We start from the raw sequence: 26,726 nt of genomic DNA on the forward strand, positions 1-26,726 counted from the left end.
TGGAGCAATGATACCTAGTATGGGTGTGGTGTTGAATGACGTGAAGATCAGGAGGTTGGCGACTGTAGTTGATGAGTTGTCTATGAACACGGCGAGATCCTTGTTGTTGGTGGCTGGAGAGATGTTGTCGATACGAAATATGGTTATGCAGAATCGCCTTGCTTTAGACGTGTTATTAGCCAAAGAAGGCGGAGTCTGCAAATTATTGAAGGTTCAGGAATGCTGCACATATATTCCAGACAACACGAGGGAGATAGGGAAGTACATAGACAACATCACGACTATTCATAAGGAGATTATGGATTTGACGGAGGTGAATGTGTGGGAGAAGATTGGATTGGGATTTGGAAGAGTGGGAACGTGGTTTGCGAATCTGGGAAGAGGATTTCTGGGATCAGTGTTGAAGCCAATTATCATTGCTGTGGTTTGTGTGATTTGTTTGTGGGGATGCGTGAAGGCATGGAAGTGGTATCAAGGAGGCAAAGTTGAAAGAGCTCTTAAGGCAAACGAGAAAAGGATGGCGAAGCTCCAGGAGCAGCAATATGAGAGTCTTAAGAGACTGGAGGGAGTTCGGCATGGCAATGTCATGACTAGCGCGGTTTAAATCAGTCCTATAGAAGGGAAATGTAATGGTGTGATGACGGATGTCATCAAAGGGGGGAACTGATGTAGCGCTTAAAAGTTTGAAAATTGTAGGGGTGCGTTATATTCACTGTTAGTCGGCACCCGCATATAACCAAATGTGTACTCAGGTATTTTGTGTGCAATGTATTGCGAATTGTATAACCTATAGCGATTTTAATAGAAGTGCTAGCTATGTACAAGCACATTGTACGTATTAGAGAAATGTATAGAGTTTAGCTTACGTGAAATGTAATGTGGTGTTAGAAATGTGTACCCTAGACTTCGTGTCTGTAGACTGTTTAGTTTGACCACACATGAAAGAAAGACGTAAATGTCAATACTGTGATTTAAACATGCTTGTGTAACCGAAGTAGTGGCCAGAATTCGCATATATCGTTGAGGCGAAAGGCCTGGTATTTTCTTATGTTGGCCAAGGGCAATAGGCCAAAAGGGATTTATCTCAGTAGGGGTTTTAGGCTGTAGTAAATTGCAACTTAGAAGATGTGAAGAATGTCTGCCTTGCATGATCTCACCCCAGGTGCAAGGACAGTTGCTCGTTAGTAGAGAAGCTCTTTGTTCACAATTTGACTTATGTAGTAAAAGCCAGACATGGGAGTGCATTGGAATGTGCCAATCGTAACTCCTAGTGCGGATGGCGTCTGGGACTCAAGGCCAAGCGATGGACGATGGAACTGGACAGCGCTCTGTGGAAAATTTCTGAAAGTCGACCCCGCAGAAGAGGAGGCGCAAAGGGCGTGTTCTGAGACTTGGGGTTCTGTATTAGGGACAGCGCCCCGAGGGTGGAGGCAGAGCAGATGAGAGCAGCCCAGAGCAGAGGACGGCTAGGCGAAGGGATAGAGGGGGCAACTTAGACCAAGCTCTCTAAGTGAAGACTTCTTAGGAAGTTTCACTCTGACACCTTTATCTGATGAGGGTCTCAAGGGATTGCTAAGTAGGGATGTCACCTAGTATAGAGTAGGGACAGAGATGGTATGGTTCAGTGTCCCTAGTATCGACATCTGCTTGGTGGTGTTCTACCTCATGCTTTTAGAGATTGTACTTTTAGTTATTTTTAGCCGTATGCGGATTCTTCGTAGCGTAGCATTTGTGTTAGTGCCTATGTACTTGTTGTGCCTCGTATTGAGGACTTTGTATCTGCAAATCTTTATGCTGATAATAAAAACCAGAGAGCCAAGAGATTAAGTCTCGAGTCCTTGATTATGGCAAATTGTGGACAGTAATCTTGATAATTGTGTTTTCCCTCCACGCTATTGGACAAGTAAAAAGTTCCATCTGACCAGAGTGGGTTCCAGTAGATAATTGCGAGATACTAAAATAGGCCAGAGCAGCCTCATTAACATGCAAATGGTCCTTTAAAGACCTGTGAAGTGCTCGGGTGCGGCTGCTTTTTTGCCCGGGAAGGTGTCTCATCCCGGGCTGCCACACACGACGGGGGGGGGGGGGGGGGGGGGGGCTGAAGCCCTGTGAGTCCAATGGGTGTTGCACGCCTGCTAAGGTCACTATCTTCATATCCAAGGGGTTCAAAAGTACAGTTAAAGTCGCCTGCAATTATTAAGTGGCTTTTCACCCTATGTACGTCGATAAAATCATCTAACTGAGAAACAGTAGGTGATAATTTCCCACCTGCCAACCCTCTCGCATATACGTTGACCACTACTGTATATAAGCTGACCACTACTGTGTTTTCTTTGTGTAATAACCCTGATTGTTCGCTTTTGTGTGTATATGTCATGGGTTACTTTATTTAATCTAGTAAAATAAGGTTTTCACATATATAAATGTCCTATATAAAGGTATCCACATTTTCATCAATTTGTTAGTGGATTATTTCACTTTTTACATTAGTTGGATGGATAATTAATTTGGTGACTTTTATATAGCATATATCGGAGGTCTCACATTTGTGGGCACAAAAGAAGAAAGCTTCTGAACAAACTCTGTAGCAGAACCACTGTTCGCTTAATGTGCCTTCTACGAGTACAGCCTTTGATTTGTGTGTGTGTTTTTAACAGCTTTCTTCTCCTCGTGGCTCTGGGAAGCCGGGCGCCAGTGGGGGTAGAGGAGTGGCCCCGCACTGCCCCTCCCTGGGGGTGTAAGAGGAGGGGGTGCAGTCTTTAAATCGAAAGGCAGGGGGCTGTAAGTGCATTAACGTCGCTCCTCCCCTTGGCTCCGCACCGAACCTCCCCTAGTGCGGCACAGTCACTCGTGCAGAGTCTGGGGAAAGTCCGGGAGACCGGTGGCAGCATGCAGTGCACGCGGGACCTGGATTTGTACCTGAGCTCGGCGCTCTGCCTGCTCGGCGTCATACTGCTGATCAGCCAGAAGTTTACCCCAGCCACCTACGGCAAGCACGTGGACGTGCTGAAGAAGCAGACGTACATAACGGTGCCCGCCAAGTTCGGCTGGTTCCTGCAGGAGCTGCCCTCGTTCCTCGTGCCCTTTCTGCTGGTGCTCTACAGCCCGCACCCCGGCTCCCCCGGATGCAGGCTGCTGCTGCTCACCTTCTGCGCGCACTACTTCCACAGGTAAAGACGGACTGTAAACATTTGATTACAAGCCCTACCTACCACAGCAAACCTGCTGATAAAACATGTTTTCATACACTGTTGGGAATAGATTGGCTTGCGGAATGTGTTACAACTATAAGTCTACCTAGGATTATCTTACAAAACGTATGTTTTTATTATTGCACTCTGCGTTTAAAAAGTCGTACATTTTTTGTGTAGTATTACATATTTGTATAGTCTTGATTTTCTAAATGTACGATTCTTATTCAGGTGCAGAGTACATACAATATGTCCCATTTAGCCAACAATATTCTGTTTCGAGGGATGCCATTTTTGGAGGTGTTTCTTTCCCCAAGGAGGACTTCCGAAGGGCAGCAGGGCTGAGTCTATGCCAGTGTTTTAAATGGACCAGTACTCACTAGTACTGGCACTTTTTCATGTCCTCCCCACGAGTCACCGGCACTTTTCCTCAAGCAAGGGGAGCACCGGTGCTCATGGGGAACTGGCTCTGACCTAGTCAGCACTCCTTTCACCAATCAACCTGTATCTCGACTGGTTACTGACTGGCACTTTTTCAATTTCTCGCCAGAAGTCACCGGCACTTTTCCTCAAACAAAGGAAGCACCGGTACTCATGGGGACCTGGCTTCGACATAGTCAGCACTCCTTTCGCCAATCACCTTGTATCTCGGCAACACCTTTAACATGCTTTGCACAGATGTAATCACGGTGGGAGCCTGGGCTGAGCTGGCACATGTGCCATCACAACAGTAGTAGCAGTGCTACTCTAGAAGTCATCTGAGCAGGGTGTGGCTGCAGGGTAATTGGTTTAACCTTTGCTCTTACACAGTGGGGGCAGAGAAGTGGCTGTACAACCTAATGAGCAGGGTGTGGGACGCATTGTTCAGGGCAGCAGGACCAATATGCCCTGGACAGAGGAAAAGGAAGTTTAGGATTGCTTTCACCGTCTCTAACCATCGCTCCACAACTGAATTGCCTATTTGCATGTGCAAATAATATGGGAACTGATGACCAAACTCAGTGATTCCTATTTTATCGACCTAGGACTGAAGAAAATGGAAGTCCATTTAAAACAAGCATTGGTAAATGCTTTAGGTTTTGCCTATGTGATTCATAATAAGGTGTTTGTTGTTGTAAGTTGTAGCTTGGTGAGCAGTTGTGCAATATCAGTTATTGAAACTCAGTTAAAGTGTTATGACTTATTTACTGAGAAAGGCAATATATTGTGCTGTTACTGGCAGTATTATAAAGTGGATCAAAAAAGAAAAAATGTCACAAAAGTATAACGTGACAAATCCTGTTGAAAGACTGTGCTAGTGTGGTCTCATAACCCTCAAAATATTAAGAGCAATTAGGAAGAATTATCCTGAAATGTGCAGCATGTCGATTACAGCACGTTACAACACCACTAAGTGTCGTTGTCAGGAAATTAACAATGGAAAACCTCTCATGGGGTAATAGAAAACTTTTTTACAAAGTAGAGCCCATCCATGTAATGGTTTGCTGGTAAATTGTCGAACCTCCACTAAAGTCCATAGGAATCTTGACCCTGTAAAAGTGTGTAGACATCTTGAGTGATTCCAGTGTAAAGGAAAAGTGTAAAACAGTAACAAGTCCTGTTTAAAGATTGTGATAGCGTGTCCACATAGTCCTCTGAATAATCAGGTTTATCCAAAAAAGAAAAATCGTCCCGAAGGTATATTATGGCAGATTCTGTTAAAAGAATGTGATAGTGTGGTCTTGTAACCCTTAAAATAATGAAGTGCAATTAGGAAGAATTATCACGAAACGTGCAGCTTGCCATAGTCATAGTCAAATAACTTTTTCGATTCATTCGAATCATAAAAGTTTGGCATACATACATACAATAATTAAACATTCATAAAAGAACTTATACAAAAACTAGACACAGAGTACATGTATTGGCTCAATGTGGGCCAGGGTAAAACAGGGTACAATTTGCCTAGCTTAAAAAGCATCTCCTTATCTATGGCTCTTGCTCCCCCAGCACAAGTTCTATGTTAATAAAATTAGACCATCCTAACAATCTCCATCACATTAATACAAAATATATAAAACTGTAAAATCACTTAAAACTTGATTTCCTTTTACAATTCATACCATTTTCTAATTGATAAAGCAACTCTAAAGAAGTTAAGCACAGCACTGCAAATAGCAGCAGTACATAATGATCGTAAGTGATTAAAACCCTCCTGATAAGAACAGGGACGGATTTCCTTCAAAACAGGCTTAATAAAGCGTGCCCTCGGGTCTTCGTAAAGTGTGCAAAACAACATAAAGTGCATAGTGCTTTGTTGGGCTGAATTATTACAAGGACAGGGAGTCAGTGTCTCACACCAACTTGCCTGTTTGGCAAAAGCCACAAGAAAGTGCAGGATGCAAAGACGAAATCTGGTCATGAGGAAACGTGATTGTACATGCGTCTTAAAAGACAAGTAAAATTGCTGATGGCTTAGGGATCCATCTACACTATTTTGTATTCCACGATCCCGATTAGACGTTCTTAATTCAGCATAATATGCGTTTTTTATAATCGATTTCATGTTCGGTTGAATACAATCGGGATTATCATAATAGTGCTCCAGGCCAATCTTGTTTAAAGTATCTTTAACGTAACGAAGCCAGAGGATAGCCAGAGCCTTTTCAAGGTACATACAGTCTCTTAGAATACTCCTAGAAAATAATAAATCCTCTGAGGTCCTTACTTTTCCCCATAGAATCAGTGGGGCGATGTTTATTCTATCTTCCACAAAATCCAGCCCCACTTCAGAGTGACAGAAATGTGTAGGGGAACTGGTGGGAACCATCAATAATCTTTTTAAAAATGTATTTTCCAGAATTTGTAACCGACTGCTTTTATGATGACCCCATACTCCCGCCCCTTAGGTAACTACTGACAGGCATTTTGTTTTGTATAGTATTATCATTTATGCTACTGGCTTATGTCCCCGCTTGCAAGCAAAGCAGAACAGCCCCTCTACTATTCTACTAGTGTGTTGGACCCTGGCCATAATCAAATGGTCCCAATTCAGTTTTTTATTAAAACATTCCCTAAATAAGTAAAATTGGGCACCTTATCAATGATCTTTTTCTTCACTACAAATGTTCTTGTTTTTGTTTGGTTGGGACCACATACCATAATAAGAGATGTAGTATTCTTGCATTACGTTTCATTTCCTATGTTATCTCCTATGTTACCATGTCTTAGCTGCTCAGCCTGTGTGTCTGGGTTCTGTATGGAATGTTGGTGAATGGGCCATGAGTGGAATGCTTGTGTGACTGGATGAGGGATGACAGTTGGTGGATGGGGCTGAGCAGCTAGCAAGCAGGCTGCTCCTGATGGGGCTGCCCTACAGGACTTATATAACTGTTGAAGAAGATCTACTGAGGATTTATACTACCTGTTTATCTACGTGAATAAACCCACTTGGTTTATAACTTACCAGGGTGTCATCTTTACTACAAAAGATTTAATAAAATTAACTTTTAGGTCCAATGCCATCATAAAATCAGTAAAAGCGTTAAGGGCTTTTTGAAGGCCATTGGCCGTTAGAGCCATCAAGACCGTGTCATCAGCATGTGACAGCAAGGGAACTGGTTTTCCTCCTATGCTTGGGAAGTCGAATTGCTGTTCTAACAGAAATGACTCCAAACCATTTGTATATAAAAGAAATAAAAAAGGGGCCAGTATACATCCCTGGCGTACCCCCTCTGTTTAAACAATGGGCCTAGGCTTCTCTCCCCCAGGGCCATAGCGGATGGCAACAGTGGTAGACGCATGCAACCTGCGCAGCAATGTAATAAAAGCTTTTTCAAAGCCCATTTTTAGGTCTCGCCTAGCGACGCAGCGCATGCGCTACTCGCCTTGGCGAGACCTATTGTTGTCGGTTTGGTGGGCGAAGGGGGACAGGACATGTGCACAGCGCACGGTTGGCAGCGTTAGCACAAGGGACAGCAGATGTGCGCGGGCTCGGCTCCCTCAATGCGCGCAGGACAGGAGATGTGCACGCATACGGCTCGGCTCCCTGAACGCGTGCATGGCGTGCTTTCGCTTTCCCCTGGACACTGACATGGCCTCCGAGACTGAGCGGCAGGTAAGGGCTCATTCCTTCTCGTTTTATTATTATGACCAGTAGATAGCTAAAGCATTAGCAGGTTTGGGTTGAGGCTCGTTAATAAATTGAGTAAACTTTTACTCACTCTGTAAGTTCATTTCAGTACTGATGGCAGCCATAATGGTTTCCTATGTGTCACAATTAGGAATTGTTAAAAACCGCCCTTGCTTTCTTCTTTTGTGCCCTTACTGCTTCACATGTTAAGTATTTTGTAGCAAAGTAACATGAAGCACCTCCTTGTCCTGCTTATGTACTGCGGAAAGAGCTAACAAAAACATTGTTGTGTTGATTAGGTGCCTGTCAATCACACCTTCATCCGCTGACATGCTCACCTTTTTAGGTCTCCCTTGGCGTGGGGGATGTTCTATTGTGGTGCCTTCCAGGCCGCCACTGGGGTAAGGGCTCATTCCTTCTCATTTTATTATTCTGACCAGTAGATAGCTAAAGCATTAGCAGGTTTGGGTTGAGGCTCGTTAATAAATTGAGTAAACTTTTATTCACTCTGTAAGTTCATTTCAGTACTGTTGGCAGCCATAATGGTTTCCTATGTGTCACAATTGGGAATTGTTAAAAACCGCCCTTGCTTTCTTCTTTTGTGCCCTTACTGCTTCACATGTTAAGTATTTTGTAGCAAAGTAACATGAAGCACCTCCGTGTCCTGCTTATGTACTTCGGAAAGAGCTAACAAAAATATTGTTGTGTAGATTAGGTGCCTGTCAATCACAGCTTCATCCGCTGACATGCTCACCTTTTTAGGTCTCCCTTGGCATGGGGGATGTTCTATTGTGGTGCCTTCCAGGTCGCCACAGGGGGCGGACCACGTCCCGGTCCCCCCTCTCCCATCAGTATACCAGTGTTTCCTGGGCAGCATGGTGATCTCGGGCCTCCCGGGAGGATTTTAATTGGTTCTCCCGCTGGGGCACGCTGTCCTCGTGGTACGTCGCACTCTGTGCCTGCAGGCAGCATCGGTGTTTTATGCTGTGAGTCCGGGGCCTGCGGGGGCAATTTCTTCAGTCTCTTGGAGTCCTTGTGGGGGACAAGTAGTTGCTCCGACCGGAGTTCAGCATGGAGTTCCTTGGCCCCTGGGGCCGTCAGCGCGGTCAGGAACTCGCCCTTGTGTACAAGCACACCCCAAACGGAACGTGTGCCAGAGTTCCTGTGGGAGAGTTGGTTCCTATAGTCGCCTGCCCTCGCGCTGGAGACAGTGAAAAATGTGAACTCCATAAACAATCCCTCCCATATCCAAGAATACTCGCAAGCATACCCAAGTGCTCGATGGCAAGGTCACCGCCTCACCGGAAGAAGTAAGGCAGCAACCCGCAGCACCGCAGTTCCCTCAAGGGTTAGTAGCATGGTGGTGTTGCAGAGGGGGCGTGGACAGGCCAGACATTGCGAGGGGGCGCGTCAGATAACATAGAGCAGGGGCTGAGGGGTAACTATAAGTTCTTCCTATTGGGTAACAAGATTTGTTTACCAGGGTTTGTGGTGGATGAGTAAGCGGGGTGAGCTGTGTATGTAGAATTAGTGGTGTAAGATTGTACAAGCTAAGCTGTGTGTGTAGGATAAGCTGAATTTAGGTGCATGATTAGCAGTCTGTGTGAAAAGTAAGTGATTGTCTATGCAGTAGAGTGATGTGTGACTAGTCTGGGAGTGCAAGGTGAGTTTGTGTGTGCAGGTTGAGAGCTGAGTATGCAGTGTCAGAGGTGTGCACGCCGGTGATAGACGTGTTCACAGGTGAAAGACATCTGCTAGCAAGGTAAACTGTCAGCATGAATGATGTGTGAGTTCAGAGTGAGAAGTGTATTGTGGACTATGAGTTCAGGGCTAAAGATTAATTGTGCAGGGTGTTAGGCTTGTCAGTGCTGGGAGAAATGTCTGTGAGCGGTGTCTGAGTTCAGGGTGAGCGGTCTCTGGCGTGCAGGGTTAGCAATGTTAGTGCAGGGTGAGTGTCCAGGTGGGTGAGGGCAGGGTGATTGTATAGGATGCTGTATAAAATGCCTGTGGTGGGTGAGAGATGTAGGAGTGCGGCATAAGAGGTCTGTCAGTGGAGGGTGAGTGGTGTGCCTGGGTGATTGCAGAGCGAACACTTTGTATAAATGGTGGGTGAGAGGAGTGCTCTTGTGAATTTAGAGTGAGTTGCATGGTTTTGTGAGTGCAGCACATTGCCAATGCTTGTTTCAAGCAAGGGGTGCCTTAGTTGACAGCGTAGTATTACTTTCATTATCAGAGGTGCGGCTGGAGAGGGGCTCCCTGATTCACAGCTGCTAGGTATGACTACATCTCGTGTCTATTTGTTATAAATAATACACCGGTTTAGTCCATCATATGTATGTCCAAATTTCGTCACTCCGTAGGGCTGAGGTTTACTTTAGGTAATTTCTAGCTGCTGCACTGCGCTATGTGAAGAAATGGTGAATCTTCCCTTCAGTGCGCTATTACCATGCGGTATTTCTTCCCCTACTCATGCCATTCTGAGTTTTGCAGCTGGGATATGGACTAACATGCAGGAATCAGTGCTTTTGAGCCGAATCAGGCACGTTATTTGCTAATTTTAATCAGAATATCACTCGGACATTTTGTTTGCTTTTTTTTTTTTAACTATTTGTCATTTTATAACATGCATGATAAGATTAACTTCGGAAACACATGTGAATGCTGCATTTTAATAATCTAGACAGCTGTTTGGCTTGTTTTTCTGTCACTGGAGTTCTTTTAATAAAATTACAAGCACAAAGTGCATTGTTTCTTTCTGGCTTTGCCAGTGCTTCATGTTACGGAACAGCAAGGTAAAATGCTTAGAAACCAACAAATGAACTAAAACACTTTGTCATTTACAGCACCAATAGCTCTAACTTTCACAAAAGCGAGACCTATTGCATTGCAAATGCTTGTTTCCATTAGTGTCCACAACTTTCCCCGATTTACTGTATCAAAAGCCCTGGATAAGTCCATGAAGGCCAGATGGATTGACCCCCTCCTGGCCTTCATGTACATACCCATAATCAGGGACAAGTTGAGGCACTGTTCATTTGTTCCCATCCCCCTCATGAAGCCATATTGTGTCTTGGATATGAGTCCAGCTGCATTAGCCCATGACTCCAGGCGCACAAGAATTACCCTCCCAGGACTTTGCATGTGGCGTCAATTAAAAAAATAGGCCTGTAGCATACAGGGTCATTCCTGTTGCTTTTTTTGTAGATCGGTACCACTACTGCCTCTTTCCATGATGAAGGAATACAACCCACTATTACTGCTTTAAAAACATTAACCATCAGGGTTGCGAATAATTTAGGACTTCTATTAAACAAGTCCAAGGGCACCCCAACAGGACCCGGGGCTTTCGCGTAAATACCCTTTGCCAAAGCATCCTCAATCTCACATAAAGTCAGAGAAGAGCCAAGTTGGTATGCAGTTTGTAAATTAATTACTATTTCATCTCTTTGCTCTTGTGGTGGGACACCATTTGGTTTGAATATGTTTAAACAATGGGATTCCCAAACTTCCCCCGGTATTGACAAAACCATACTCCTTACATCATTTGAAAAAAGGGGGCGATTTATGACTGCCCAAAAACTCTTGGAGTCTTTAAGAGTACTGGCTCTTTCGAGATCTTCCCAGCCTAGTCTTCTCAGTTCTTCCTTCCTATGCCCAATTACATGTTTGAAGGGCTGTCTCACACTTTTAATTAAAATTTTATCACAGGGGATTGCGTGCAAAGCCTTCTTAAGATCTTTTTGTGCCCCGGAACACTTAGCATTAAACCATCTTATTTCTTGAGGTTCCCTTCTCCTCACTGATTTTGACAGGTTTTTGGCAACATCTTTACAAATTGATTCAAAGCCCTATATGACCACAGCTGGAGGAGAGTCATGGGATAAGCATGTCATAACATGGCTAAGATTAGCTGTAACAATGTTCTCCTAAAATTGTGAGGGATATAGTTTACTCCATTTTATTCTGACCCCCTGATTGGGATTATACTTAAGTGGGCGGTCGTCACCCTTACCCACCTGTGCCGTTACGGGCAAGGAAACAGTAAGGGGGTTGTGGTCACTAGCGGAGTTTGGTTCAACAGCAAAGCTATCTAGAAGGCAGGCAAATTTTCTAGATGTCAACATAAAATCAATTGTGCTTGCCCTGCCTCCACCCAAATAAGTTGGATACTGTATGGGTGTAGTACTAACCAAGGTATCAATCGAACATAGGTCATTTACGATAATGATGGTATTTAGTGCTTCACCCTGCGGAGTATGCTTAAAGTGTGACAAGGGTTGGTTCTCAGTGTCCACGACCCCACATACTTTGTGCGAACTATGCTGGCATAAGCTACAGATAAAATCACCCACCCAAATAATACACAAAGGATAACATTTCCCCGCAGCCATGTCAATTTCCTCTTTAAGGGTATTAATGACCCCACAATTATATTGATTGAAAATGTTATAGTACCAGTGGATCAGTAGTATTATAACATCAATCATCTTAGAGTTCAAAATGAGCTGGTACCAGGGGAATCAATTATATTCTCTATATTTATTGACCCATATTTAACAGAAATCAATGTCGCCAATCCCCCCTTTGACCTTCCTGCAGGCGATGGTGTTGCCTGGACATTAAATGAACAATATCCTCCCATGTCAATATTATCCCTAATCCAGGTTTCCTGGGCACAAATAATGTCAAATGTCTTGACATATTGTAACCAGACCTCATCTGATAGTTTTGGTCAAATGCCTTGACATATTGTAACCAGACCCCATCTGATAGTTTTGGGCAAATGCCCGTGATGTTCCAGGAGGTGAGTCTAAGTGGGCGGGTGTTATGATCGTTCACCACCGTGACTTCACTGCCAATATTAATAGTGGCCGGCACTGCAGGCGGGGTATTTGTAACCAGTCCTACACTTCCTACACTCTTGGTATGCAAGGGTGTAGAGGGATATAAATTTTTCTCATGATCATGTATATGAAAAGAGGCAGCTATGCTATCTGCTATATTAGGGACTTTCTCTGGATCATTATTTAAGGTGTCCATTTTCCCTGAGTTTCTCGAGGTTGGGGCTAGTCGGTCTATGTCTGCAAGACCACCTAATACCTCGAAGCGGTTTGAGTGAAACCAAGGAGAATGCAGGGGGTGCTGATTTGCCAGTGTGAATCTCTCCTCCTCAACAATATACCATGGAGGTTTTGGTGGCTGGTAAAAGAACCCCAAGGGTAAAATGGTTATCCCCCTTGAACTTGCGGGACAGTTATCCATCCTATTTAGTATTATCTTAACCAAGCCTGGGGATCTAAATGTTAATACCACGCAGTCTCCAGAAAATGTCTTAGTGGATTTTCCCACCCAATAAATCCGACACGCCATTTTAAATTCTGAGAACAACAAATTATTAAACCCCGTCCTTGCACTCAGAAAGTGTAATGATTTATTCCTCAGTGTTGACCAGTGCTCTGAGTCACCGGGCAACAATGGGGGAACAATGGCCAGCACCACAGTATATATATATATATATATAGGTTTTTTTTATTGGCATTTGTAAAACACAGATTACAATAAGAAAACAAACACCAGTACATTACTCAGAAGTCACCGGGACGGTGATATAACAGTATCGAAATTCTGATTGCATCACACATTAGTTTACATTCTACATCAATGCGCTGTGTTATTTCAACAGTGTCCGTCCTATGTTGTCTAGCACACGATCTATTTGGTAACTAAAAAACAGATAGGCCCTGTTCTGTACAGCAGCAATACCTTACCCAGTGGTCTCTTTAGAGTTCTTCTGTGTTCACTGTGTTTAACCAGTTAACGAATGTGCCCCAGATATCACAGGGGTGGAATCTTGCTGGCATCAGCTCCCAGTAATTCTCCAGTTGAGTCTTCCATTGAGTGACACTGATGACCCATCCCTTCAATGTCGCTGGGGGAATCGCCCTCCATCATTGGAGGGCCACCTGGCGCTTAGCCATGAGTAACAGCATGGCAGTTAATTTCCTCCTTTTGAGTGGGACAACAGTGATATCGCCCAACAGTGCCGCCAGCGGCGTGTAGGGCAGCTCCTGGCCAATTATGTTGTGTATAAGTTGTAGTGTATGCATCCAGAAGGTGGCCACTGGGCGACACTGCCATGCTATGTGCAAGAATTTTGCTTGTGTGGCCTCGCATCTCCAGCAGCGGTCATCAGGCCGCAAGCCCATTCGGTGCAACTGCACCGGGGTCCGGTAGAGACGGTGAATGTATTTGAAGTGAATTAATCTATGGCGGTAATTGGAGGACAGCATTTGCAACTGGCCACATATGAGCTTCCACTGATTGTCCGTGATGTCCACCCCCATATCTTCTGCCCATGCCGTTCTGGCCCCTGGTGTGGTGATTGGGGATTCTCGCTGTGTTATATTGTATATGCAGGTAATTATCCTACGGCCGTGATCAATCGCTAGAACATTTTCAAGTGCTGGTAATGTAGGAAGGGGGGTTGGGGAACGTGTCAAATTTGCTTCTACAAGAGGCTCGCAGTTAATAGTAGAGCAGCATGTCCGCAGCTGAAGGGGCTGCTGAACTGCACATCTGCTGTAGTGTGAGGAAGGAGTCTGCAGGGAGGAGATCCTTGCCTGCTCGTAGCTGGAGTGTCGCAGCTCGCTCATGTGCCCTGCGATCCCCTAAGGGGGGTATTTGTGGGTTACTGGCCAATTGCATAAAGGGAGCATATAGCACCTCTAATTTCGCTCGCTTGCGCAGTCCTGTCCATGCCCATTGCAGTGCCTCAACCGTGTCTATCTCATTGCGTGGTCTCTTGTATGTCTGATATATGGCGGTGCTAAGCGGTACCGGTGCCGCCTTGTCTAATTCAATCGCCACATGCGGCTGGAAGGGTGTAGGGTGTACCCAATATTGTAGGAACTGCGCCTGTGCGCTGTAGGCGTAAAGGGCAAAGTCAGCAGCAGCAAGTCCCCCCCTGGGACTGGGCTAGGGTGAGTACCTCCCAGGATATTCTGGGCTGTCGCTCCGCCCATACCAGATCAATCATAAGGGAGCGCAGTGTTTTGAAGAAGTGCGAGGTGAGGGGGATGGGGACATTCAAGAAGAGGTATAACAACTTGGGCAGGATGATCATTTTGGCCACTGCAATACGCCGAATCAGGGATAGTGGGAGCGTCTTCCAGCGGTGTACCCTCTCTGTAATCCAGTATCCATTTCCCCAAATAGCATTTTGGCCCTGACGCCCATACAATTGGGTACTCCGTTTCGAAGGGCTGAGTGCCAGGTGTCAGGGGTAGAATGACAGATTTGCCCCAGTTTATCCGTACCCCAGAGAGTTCCCCATATCGTATCAGTTCTCTCGTCATGGGTGCCAAATTTTCTTTAGGGTCTGTCATGTATAGCATGATTTCATCCGCATAGAGTGATACGGTCAGTCCTCTAGTGGTGAACCCAATGCTGCGGTGCGTGTGGTATTGCCTGATTCGGGCTGCAAGCGGTTCTGTGGCTATAGCAAAAAGTAATGGCGACAAAGGGCAGCCTTCTCTCGGTCCCCTCGTAATAGCAATGGGCTCAGAGATCAAGCCGTTCACCCTCAGGTGCGCCGTGGGCGTGGTGTAGAGCAGTTTTATCTGCTGAATGAATACAGGGCTGAGGCCAATGCGCTGGAGCAGCAGGAAAAGGAACCCCCACTCCAAGGAATCGAACGCCTTGGTGGCGTCAAGGAGCGCAGCGATCGCTGGGACATGCGGTGCGAGGTTGTGCATTAGGACAAACAGTGTCCGGAGATTGTGGGACATGGATCTACCCGGTATAAAACCGGACTGGTCCGGACGTATGATCAGGGGAAGCAGTGGTTGCATTCGGACAGCAAGGAGTTTGGTGAAGATTTTTACGTCTAAGTTGATCAGGGAGAGAGGATGGTAAGAATCGCAGTCGAGGGGTCCTTATTTGGTTTTAGGACTGTTATGATGATGGCCTCGCGCATTGAGGCAGGTAAGCTGCCCGACTCTATGGCCTCCTGGTACACGGCCAGGAGTTGTGGTGCCAGTAGATCGGCATATTCTTTATAGAATGTGGCCGTCAGACCATCTGCACCAGGGGTCTTGTCCGCAGGTAGATTGCCTATGATCTGTTTGATATCCTCCACAGTGAAGGGAGTCTCCATATATTCACGGTGGGCTCTGTGAAAACATATGAGCTCGATGGAGTCAAAGTAATTGCGCAGGATGTCGTCAGCAGGGTTTGAGGTGGAAGTGTACAGTTGTGCGTAAAAACTCCTCATTGTGGACAGAATATCTGGTGGGGAGCGCACTATTTCACCACCTTCAGTTACCAGCTCTGTGATAAAGGGAGAGCCCCTATGCTTTCTCAGGAGGTTGGCAAGTGTTTTACCCGGTCTGTCACCCTTCCCATACTTGCGTGCCGTTGCATGTTTGTGTAGGAATTTAATTTCCCGCTTAGCTTCCACTTTAAATGGCGTGAGCATTGTGCGTATGTTCGCCAGAATAGGGGGTGATGGTGTCTCGCAGTATTTTGTTTCTAACTCGTGCAATTCCCGTTCTAATCTGCTCAAGCTGCCTCGTATATCGCAAAGTACCCCGGACTGGCCAGCTATGCAATGCCCACGCACCACCACCTTGAATGCCTCCCACAATGTGCTCTCTGTTGACACCGACCCGGTTTTGTGCTAAAAATATTCTTGGATGTGTGTTCTGAGGCTCTCACAGAAGGCTGAGTCTAATAAGGCGTGTGGCGGGAGATGCCACGAAAATGGCTGTTCGTATGGCTTTGTGATGGAAAGGGCCAGGGCCACCGGGGCATGGTCCGAGAGTGTCCGTGCTTGATAAGTGACCTCTTGTACCCAGACCTGTAGGTCTTTAGTCAGTAACCAGAAGTCAATTCTGGACGATGGTTGGCGGTGATGTGTGATACAAGTCCCCTCTTGTGCCGTGGTATGTAGTGCATGCCAGGAGTCAGCTAGACTATAATCTGTATTTTGCTATTCAAAGCTGCTGTCACCTGTGGGTGGTGGGCCCGGTATGCTCCCTCCACGTCCATGTGAGGTGTTAGTGTGATGTTAAAGTTGCCGCCCCAGAGGATTGCCGCATCACCCAGCGACTGGATCTTATGCCAGAGGTGGCGGAAGAAAGTAGGGTCATCCACATTGGGGCCGTAGACATTAACCACTATCAGTGACCTGTGGAACAGAGTTCCCTTTAGTATTAGATACCGACCCTCTGGATCCCGTATCAACTGTTGCGTGTATGTTGGCAGTCTCTCGGAGATGGGTCTCCTGTAGGAGACAAATGTACACCCTATGTCTAGTCAAATAAGATTGTATAAGTCGGGTCTTACGGTGAACATTCAGGCCCGGCACGTTCCAAGTGAGGCTGGAAAGTTTAGACATTTAGTGTCTAGTTATTTAGTCTAAATAGTGCATATGGTGTGCCCTTTCCTCCCATCTCCCCTGTTCAACATCAGGATCCCGCCTTAACCACTGCATTGTCTTCTGTGTGTGCTGAATTTGAGTGCTTTCTGAGTGTGAATACCTACGGATAGGAAAACTAAGACTGGTAGCTGAGTTGTACTGTGACTGGCAACAATGAACAACATTCCCCTCCCTCCCCCCTCCCACACCAACCCCCCAATCAGGTTGTGTATCCCTTGTAGAACAACATCCCATGTGTAGAACCCTTCTGAACATAGGGCACCAGGGAATCATCCCAAGGGGGCATGGGTTCGCCTGCATACTCCCCTGTCACACTTGTGCAGGGTGGCAGAGGGTGTTTGGGTGGCGCTGGCTTAAGGATACATCAAAAGATATCACCACTGTGGCACATTGGGTCACTCAGTAGAGTGGGATCGGAAGCAACGTAAGACTCTGAGTGCATTTCCCCAAAAGTGCTGAGTGTGGTACCCCCCGTACCCCGAGTCTCAATCATTGTCACTCATCTGGTTGCTTGAGGAGGGCAGTGTCCCATCGTCCCTGTTGCGTTGTTTCCACGCATTTTGCTTTGCGTACTTCAGTGCTGCACTGGCTTCTGTGAAGAGCAGGGGTTTCCCCCCAGTGTGTACCTGCAGCTCCGCCGGGTACAGCATTGCGTACTTAATGCTTGCCTGTTGTAGCAGTTTTTTGACGGGAATGAATTCTCTTCGTGCTGATTGTACGGCTTGTGTGAAGTCCGGATATATCGCAATCTTGTTCCCTTGGTATTGAGCGTCTCCTTTCTCTCTGGCCACTCTTAATACAGTGTCTCTATAGTTAAGCAGGCGTGCTAAGATTGGCCGTGGCGGGGCTCCCGGAGAGGGCCTAGGTCCCAGGGTGCGGTGGGCATGTTCCACCAGAAACATCAGAAAAAGTTCCTCTGCACACATATCTCGCAGCATTTCCTCTGAGTAGTGTTCCACATTCTGGATGTTGGTGGACTCTGGGACGCCCGTAACGTTGTTTCTTCTAGACCTCGCTTCTAAATCTTCATTGTGTGCCTGTATCACTTCCAGCACCCTCTCCATCCGTAGCATATTGCCCTGCGATGTTTCCTGCCGATCCTCTGAATCTGACACCCTCTGTTCCAGTGTGTCTAGGCGACTGTCGTGTTTGTTTATTCTTTGGGACATCTGGTCCATTCGCGACGCCATGTTGTCTAGTTTGGTGTCAATTGCTTTCAGGCTGCCCCTTACCTCTCGCATCACCATTCTGATGACGTCGTCTTGATCCGAGTCCATTTGCGTTTCCGGGACCACAGTTATCGGTGTGGATGTAAGGTCTTGTAGGTCATAACTCATTTTTTGAGGGAGATCTTGGCTTGTTTGTTGTCAGTTTTCCCCATGTCGGCTCTCCACCAGCAACGCTTTCCCTCTGTACGTCTCGCCAGCTATTTCTGCATCAACAACACACCTCCTTAAGACACAGAAGAAGGCTACACGGTATATTGTATTGCAGTGTTCAGTTATGATATCTCCAGCCACTTTTCTTACTGCACGGTGCTTGCCCTCTGTTCGTTTTCTGCTGAGGTAGTCACTCCGCCACCGTGAGCTTGTCTAGGCCTGCAGAATCATGGTGTGTGGTCTACCGTTTCCTCTGCTCACTCCAGGCGGTCTCTCACACATCGGTGAGCATCATACTGCACCCTCGCCTCCAGCTCCCCACTACCGTGCGTGCGGCACCAACGGGCTGTCGGTGGATGTTCCTGCTGATGGGCTCTGGGCTTGGGCACCATCTGTCTCGCACTATCCAGGTGTCACTGGGTCTTGCAAATGGCCGCCCAACTCAGCAGCCGGGTATCGGAAGGTGTAACGACTACTTCATTCAGCGCATCAACCGCGTCTTGCCAGGTTCATGCAGGCCCTCCCGATTTACACTGTCCTCTCACCTGCTCCCCCGGTGTTGTCTCGATTCTCTGTAGAGCTCTGCAGCGGGCTCAGGAGGGGAGGGGCCTGTCTCGCTGCAGCTTTGTCCCCGCGCTATGTCGCGGCCGCGTGATCTCTAGCCAGGGGGGGTCACTCGGTATCAGGTCCCGCTGGGAGCGCCTGCGCTGCTTGTCTCGTTTTGCGTGTTCGCTCCCGGCTTCGCTACTCACTGTGGCCCACTGCTGTTGGAAGGCCGATCGTTCCCTTCCGGTTCTCAGGTAGGCCGCGCTGCTGCCGTTTTTCTGTTTGCGGGCCCTGTTATGGCCACTCTGGCTCTTCACTCATGTAGCGCGCCCTTGACGGGGAGCCATCTGTTCACTTATCTGGCAGCGGCTGGAGCTGTGTTTCGTGGCGCCTGCTCTCGTCCCCTTATATCCGTTTCACTCACCGGGACAGCCACCTCCAGTAGGCCGCCGCGCTGCTCTCGGCTTCCAGCAGGTCTCGTGGTCTTTGCCCCGGGCAGCCGTCTCTGTCTAGGCCTCCGTTGCACTCTCATCTCTCTTGCTTGCTGGCACCCAGATCTCCTGCTTCTCGGGCGGCGGTAAAGACTCGTTACGGCACTCTGCGTGATCGCCAGGCCCGAAACCGCGGCAGCCGGTTCTCGGCCCTTCGCAGGCGGCAACTTCGTCCCGCCACTCCCGCGTCTCACAGTTCACTGGTGCGGTCTGGAACCTTGCAATTCTCGGCACAGGGGCATTGTTGCACCCTATGTCGGCTTGTGCGCCCTTGGATGCATCGCCAGGCCTCAGATATTTGTCAGATTATGCGCTCTGCCGGCAGAGCCACCTTACTATGCCGCCATCTTGCTGCTCGGCTTGGCCACGCCCCCTGCAGCACCACAGTATATGGGGTTGCTTCTGGTGGTAAATGCAAATTGGTGTTTTGGCCGCGAGAGGCTCTTTGATCGTAAATCTGGCCTTCTGTAGTACTTGTAATCCGGGGTCTCTCTTCTTAAACACGACTAGCCTTATTGGTGTGGGCGCTACTTGAAGCGTGTATAGTCTGGACATGCCCGGTGGTCTGGCCTTCTATCTGATGTGGGGCCTTAATACCATTTGGCGAAGGGCGTACTACCCTTGGGCATGGCAGATCATCTTGAGTCTCATTCATAGGTTTAGATATATAATTATGTGGTCTTAAAAGAGGTTCAGAATGATGCACAACCGCATTCATAGCAGTATTCTCAGCCCTATTTTGAAAATGATCTAGAGAAGTTGAGGAGGTACTAATCACTGGCTTTTCAAGGTTCGTTAATCGAACCTCGATTTCAGTTAGCTTTTGCACTATAGGGTCTAAAAGAGCTGTAACCGTTAACTACAGTTTTTTCCAAAAATCTTCCCTCTCCTTAATTGGCAGTGGTCCCATTGACACCACGTCATTTATAACTTGAGTAGGCCCCTGATTATACTCTGTATCACCAGGTTTACTCCTACGTCCTAAGGGCTTAGGCAGAAGGTAATTTTGTTTATTCGGGACCTGACCCTTCCTTTTCTTTGATGGTGGTGTGAGGCTGTTCCTGTGATTACCTCTTGCTTTTTGGCCCCGTGTAACTACATTTGGCCTAATTGATTTGTCAGATTTATCAATTATATCAGAGGCATTGATAACATCAGGGCCCGAGGCCGTAGAATGCAACATACTAATTTGTGATGAATTGACTTCCGGATTCGATTGTGACACAGGGACAACAGGGGCAGATCGATTGTGGGTGTTTTAGGGCTCCAGGGACAGTCTGCGCTCTGTGAGTTCAATCTCATAAATGAGTGCCGACTCCGCCCTCAATAAAAATGCGTCCAATGTCCCCACTACTCCCTGCCCATTTCCAGATTTAGGCCTGCTCATTTTTGTGCCCCCTAAACGCAGGTTCAATGTCAGCTATATTAATATATTAATATTAATATCACAGAACCTTGATGAGTCAAAGGTGGTTGAGTCCGGAACAATAAATATTAATATCGTGACCCAGCCCGGCCTCTTTTGGCCTCTGACAGGCGCAGATGGGACCGCCCTTGGCCTGGGCTTTGCCAGGACGTGGCCCAGGCTCGCCCGCGCGCGTCCCGCCCTGGGAGAGCCCTGGACTGCTTAAAAGCGCCTCCTGGCGCGAAATGTGGCCGTCGGCGGCAGCGTACTCGCCGCTAAGGAGCCTGGGAGCTGTAGTTCCTGCTCCCAGGCAAGGCGAAGTGGACTGGTGGCAAGTTCATGTCCCGCTTCCTGGGCTTGCAACAAGGACGGCAGACAACAAGGTGAGTATGGACTCCAAGTGCCTCCTGGCGCGAAGTGTGGCCATCGGCGGCAGCATCCTTGCCGCTAAGGAGCCCGGGAGCTGTAGTTCCTGCTCCCAGGAAAGGCGAAGTGGACTGGTGACGAGTTCAGGTCCTGCTTCCTGGGCTGGCAACAAGGGCGGTAGACAACAAGGTGAGCATGTCGATTAAAGCATGTTACAACACCACCATGCAAGAGTTGAATAGAAACAAAAATATCTAAGCGTGCAATAGGACTACATATCCAGAAGAATGTAGTGTTTTCCGTGTCGGCCATTATAAAACGGTCTTATTTGGAAAGGATGGCATCCCTGTCCTTCCACCCACGTAGCTTATGGGAACCAATGTTTATGAAGGCTGCATTCATGCATCAGCCAAGAAATGCCCCTAACTGTAGGCCTCAATTATGAATTGGGTTTGGGGTGCACATTTGAAAGGGGTGCTTTGAAACGTGAAAATGTGCAGCCACGTTTCCATAAACCGGTTTGCGAGTTTAGGAAAAAAAACATAACCTGATTCATGAACGCCATATAGTCTATGACATGTGCAAGTTGCAAGCTACGCAGAGAACCCTTCAAAAACCTGCAGCGCCAAAGCAGCTGGCGCTCAACCACAAGCAGAGAGCCCTGCAAAACCATGCGGCACACCAGCCACTTAGACCACAAGCAGGGAGCCCTTCTAAAATACATGGCGCCCAAGCAGCCGGTCTGACCACAAGCAGAGAGCCCTTCAAAAACATGCAACACCCAAGGAGCCTCTCTGACTTGATAAACCGCTCCTCCCAGTGTAAGCTAACAGAAAATGCAGCGCTTGAGCAGTCCCTTCCAAGAACTCCTTCGAAGTATAAATAAAGGAGACCTAGCGTGAGAGGAGCTTCTCCCAAAACCGTGGTAACCTAATAGAAGAAGTTCCCCCACCAACTTGGATAAGCATGAGTACTAGGTCCATGGGACACTGATAAGAGGCAAATACAGGAAATAGAACCTACAACCAATAGAAATGGAGGACAAGTAAAGTGGCATGCCCACAGACCGATACGAAGTGAAGGAGGACGTAAGCCCATTTTTAAGATATAATATACGCAATAGATTTCGCAAGCGCGGTGCAAGCAAAACCTAAAAAGGCACTATGATGAAGCCAGCATTGACCCTTTTTTTAGCACTTTTTTCTTCAATTTAAACTGTATTGCACAGCACCTCCGGCTGCTGTGCAACATGGCCTAATGTAAAGGTAAAATGTGTTATGAAAGAGCTATTGGCTTTGCCAATGTGTTTTAGCCGTATTGTACATCAGCATGGCTGCTGTTTAGCGTGGATAAAAGTTAGTGGCATAGAGGAGAGTGGCATGGTGTAGAGTAGAGTGTCATATAGTGGAGTGGCGTAGAGTAAAGTTGAGGGTTGTGGAGTGGTGTAGAGTAGAGAGGCGTCTCATGGAGTGTTGTAGAGTGGAGTCTCATGGAGTGTTGTGAAGTGGAGTGACAGAGTGTCGTGGAGTAGGGTGCAGTAGAGTGGAGTGTCGGAATGGAGTAGAGTGTCGTGGAGTAGGCTGGAGTAGAGTGAAAAAGCGCGATGTGGAGCAGAGTGGAATAGCGTAGTATATGTTGTAAGAGAGTAAAGTGTTGTAGAGTGTAGTGGCATAGTGTGTCATGGAGTGGCATGGAGAGGATTTGACTGTCATAGAGTAGAAGGATGCAGATGTTGAGTGGAGTGGCAAGGAGTAGAGTGCCATAGAGTGGAGGGGCATAGAATAGAGTGGAGTGTCGTAGAGTGGAGTGTCATAGAGTGTAGCAGTATTGAGGAGTGGTGTAGCGTAGAGTGGCGTAAATTGCAATAGACTAGAGTAGAGTGGAGTGTCGTAGATTAGCGTGGACTGTCATAGAGTGGCATGAAGTGCCATGGAGGGGCGTAGAGTGGAGGGGCAAAGAGGGGAGAGGGGTAGATTGGAGGGTCATAGAGTGAAAGGGTGTATAGTGAAGTGGTGTAAAGTGCATTAGTTTGTGAGGTTGCACTAACCTCCATGGTTAATACTGCCCTGGTACACCCTATCTGCACCTTTGGGATACTTACTCAATAAAAAGGTGAGAGGAAACGTGGAACATTTGTTAGTGACTGAGCAAAAAGATATTTGTAGCCAGCACTAAACCACCTAGGTTTTCGTACCACATTGGATGCATATAGCTGTATTTTTATGAAAAGCCAATACCTGTAATGCATGGCTAGGTATGTGCCTGTTATTCTCACTCATAGTTGCAATTTATTGCACACTTTGATCAGATGTCAAAAGATGGAAAACAGATTTTTGTTATCAATTTTGCGCTCACAGGTGGTCATCGGTACAAGCTATTTTGGTACAAGCACAGAAAGCATAATTAATTCATAATAAGCCCCATCTCCTGACTGGGAAATAATTCCAGAATAATGGCAGAAGTCATATTTCGATTTAGGAAGACTGGCTTGCCGTTTGCAACATGATGTAAACGTTTGTTCATTTTCATTTTTACTATTTATTTAATCAACTATCGAAAATGCAAGATTACATTTGACAGTTACTGTAGTAAGGAAGTATAAAAGGCATGAAATATAATTTATATTTGAATCAACTCGCGTGGAGGCGCCATAAGTACTGCAAAGTAACGTCAACAAAATATCATAAAACAGTTTGATTAATCCAACTGAGACATTTTTTCATAATTTGTGCTGTTTTACAGATTATGGTCTGTATTTTAATTACACCAAGTGCAGCCAGATCACCCCAGTAGATACCTTATTCTTTATGATATCACTTCTGCACCATGTTTACTCTGTCCACCAGTCCTTTCCAACCACAAAAAATGGAGTGTTGAAAAGCTGAGCAACTAACATCAATATCGCCAATGTCTTTGTGTCAAAATCTCTCATCCAGTGGCAGTGAGATACAGAGAATGTGCTTCTCACTGAAGTTATACAAAGTATGTCCCTTGGAAAGAAATTCTGTTTTCCAGGTTTGACAGAAACACTCACTGGTGCGAGGAATGAAGAGAGTGCCTGATGAATTGCTCACTTTTTTGCAACTGCGTATTAACTGAAACAGGAAACTGGGGCCTCTCTCTTAAGTAAGTAAACAATGGACATCATAAGTAGCAATAACCTCTGGTGGTTAATGGACTTGCTAGAAAAATCTGTGAACATTTTGGCCTGCTGGAAAGTACAGCATGCAGCATGCAGATCACAGCTTTGTATATAGATAGCTAAGTTGATTACTGTTTTTGTTGAATAGATGCATAGATCGTGGTGTTACCTGCAGATCACAAGTTTACATCCTTGTCATATAGCTTAATGAGTTATGATCTTGCATCAAGGACCTGCCTGAAAAAAGAAAGCATATATTAAGAAGCCCACTGTTTTTTCCGCAATCTTTTCTTATTTTGTGGTTGGTAAAAAGGGTTACTTCAGTGGCGGCCAGCATGGCTCGTGGGTGGCTGGGCGGCCGCTGGGTCCCGCATCTCTGCTCCTGCTCTCCTCGTCTTGGAGCAGGAAGCATAGCCTGGCCCCAATGACCAATCACAACGCTGCAAAGCAGCGTTGTATTTGGTCTGAGCGCCGTGACATGGCACAGGGAAGAAGGGCTTCAAAAATCTTAGCTGGGGCCCTTGATGGCGAGACAGTGATGCAATTCTATTCATCGCACACGCTGAGGCACACCTGTGGGCCTGGATGAGCCCGGGGCAATGCAATACAGCGAGTGCATTGAAATCAGGAATGCTGAGCGCAGCGCTAGAACTGACCAGGCTTGCTCAGCCCAGATATGCAAAGTCTCCATAAATAGGTGTATTTTACCAGAAGTCAAAATGACCACGATTTGCAAGTGTAATACAACTTTCTAAATACAAATACTGAAATCAGCTGATACTATACACACCAAAAACCCACTCCAAGGTGAAAGCATATGTCAGTAGAATTGCTTGCATAGCCGTTCATTTTTTCCGGCAAAAAGAGCCAGTATAAACCATTTGCAACTGGTCTTGTGAGAGTTCTAAAAATGTCAAGCATACAAGAGCAGTGCACTTTTGTATTGGTTCTTATCATATTAGATTTAATTTAAACGCCTGTTACGTGGGAAACAGATATGGACGTATCGTTTTGTGTGCCGTGGCAAAAATCATGCACTTAAAATCCTCTGGATTGCCTATGTAAAGCCACCCTTTGCAACAATGGGTAGGGCGGATATATTTTCTAATCCCCAATCCCTCCGTCATCAAGAGTTGATGAGGGTGAGGGATTTGTTTTTAGAATGGCCTGCACTCCAGCGTGAAAACACTGATCTGAGAGAACCAATGATATGGGGGATTATACTGTTGAAATCTGTCCAAGGAATGGAGCCATATTTAACGAGAGGAACGGATTTCTTCTGACAATGTTTAGGTTTAATTTGCTCCATCACCTTTTGGCAACCCAAGTGGATGGTCCTATCCTGGAACACTGTAGCCTTGTGGCTTCCACAATAGGTCTCCACAGTGAAGGAAGTGACCCGAAATGGGTCACCCCGGTCACCCACCTACCACCTCTCGGCCTTCCCAGAAATGAAGAGTCGGGATAACAGCGGAGAATAAACTCTGACACCTTTATTAGTAAAATACACTGCAGTGAAGCCCAGTCTGACCAGCCTCATGGTATAGCGGTCGAGGGACTGGCCCCAGAACACTTGGTAGCACAAAATAAGCCTTCCAACACCTGTCAAAACCCCGCCACTGATGAAAAATACTAATTGGGCAGAAAACTGAACAAAGAAGGCACTGAGAGATTAGCTACCACCTGCAGAATGGGTACACGTTATCAGGCTCCCAAGGCCATCTTACTTGGTCTCAGCTCTCTCTAGTGTGGGAGCATAACTATGTCCAGGGATAGGTATGGAAAGCTGAATAAGCTATTCTCTTTGTTCCTCTGAGTTCCAACCTTGGATGAAATAAAGGAACTTTGTGAACAGCAGCTTCTGCTGAGACAAGCAGAGAGCGGGGGCACAGAGGCTGAGTTCTTCTTGCAGCGTAACATGGCAACTACAGAAAGGAAAATGGCGTCTCAGATGCTAACCTTAGCCTGCACAACTTTACTAAAAGCTGGACACACACACATTTGCAATGGCGATCAATATAAAATAGCTACATGAATGCTAACACAACACGGCATACATCATGAAGGACGGGGCAATGGGACTTTCGATTCTAACAGACCCTCCTTTTAACATTCATTGCTAATTTTTTATTGGTGCTATCAGGTTAGGGTCTTTACAATTCTAATGGAAGGGAGACATGACGTTACATATATAACAGTAATCCATTGGGGTGATCATCAGCAATGTTAGGCAGGTGCACATATTAGTATTAAAAAATGCCTTGATCAATGGACATTAAATCATGAACAGCTGTACCATCATGACAGAGTGTTCAACTTTTTGCTCTTGAACTCCGGGCTTTTCCATGCAATAAGAACAACAAGCGGGAAGACAATTGATGCACAGACAACAGGTGAATACAACACCTGCAATTGCTGCTAAGAATAAGAATATTTTCCAGCCCCATGTTGCTATCAGACCCCAAAATCACCCAGACATGGACCACATGCCATTCTCCGGGTGGATGTCGGACGCTAGTCTGTGTAACTTTGGTATTGCTGCATAGACATTCGGAGCATGGTCCGGTATGTACACACTGCAGCTACTACCAATGACGCGACAGGCCCCACCCTGATCAGCAAGGATGAAGTCTAACACCATCCTGTTTTGAAGAGC

The 26,726-nt window shown here is 46.5% G+C and overlaps 1 protein-coding gene across 1 annotated transcript in view; it reads left to right on the forward strand.

The window, feature by feature from the left end:
- Window positions 1-2,793: 2,793 nt before the first annotated feature.
- The window catches only part of SRD5A2 (steroid 5 alpha-reductase 2), a 487,602-nt gene continuing 463,669 nt past the window's right edge, over window positions 2,794-26,726 (forward strand). The window contains exon 1 of the mRNA XM_085612206.1: window positions 2,794-3,170. Coding sequence (XP_085468332.1) covers window positions 2,890-3,170 — 281 coding nt within the window. The 5' untranslated portion in view covers window positions 2,794-2,889. The remainder of the gene's footprint in view (window positions 3,171-26,726) is intronic.

The sequence above is a fragment of the Triturus cristatus genome, chromosome 6, assembly GCF_964204655.1.
Source record: "Triturus cristatus chromosome 6, aTriCri1.1, whole genome shotgun sequence".
NCBI lineage: Eukaryota > Metazoa > Chordata > Amphibia > Caudata > Salamandridae > Triturus > Triturus cristatus.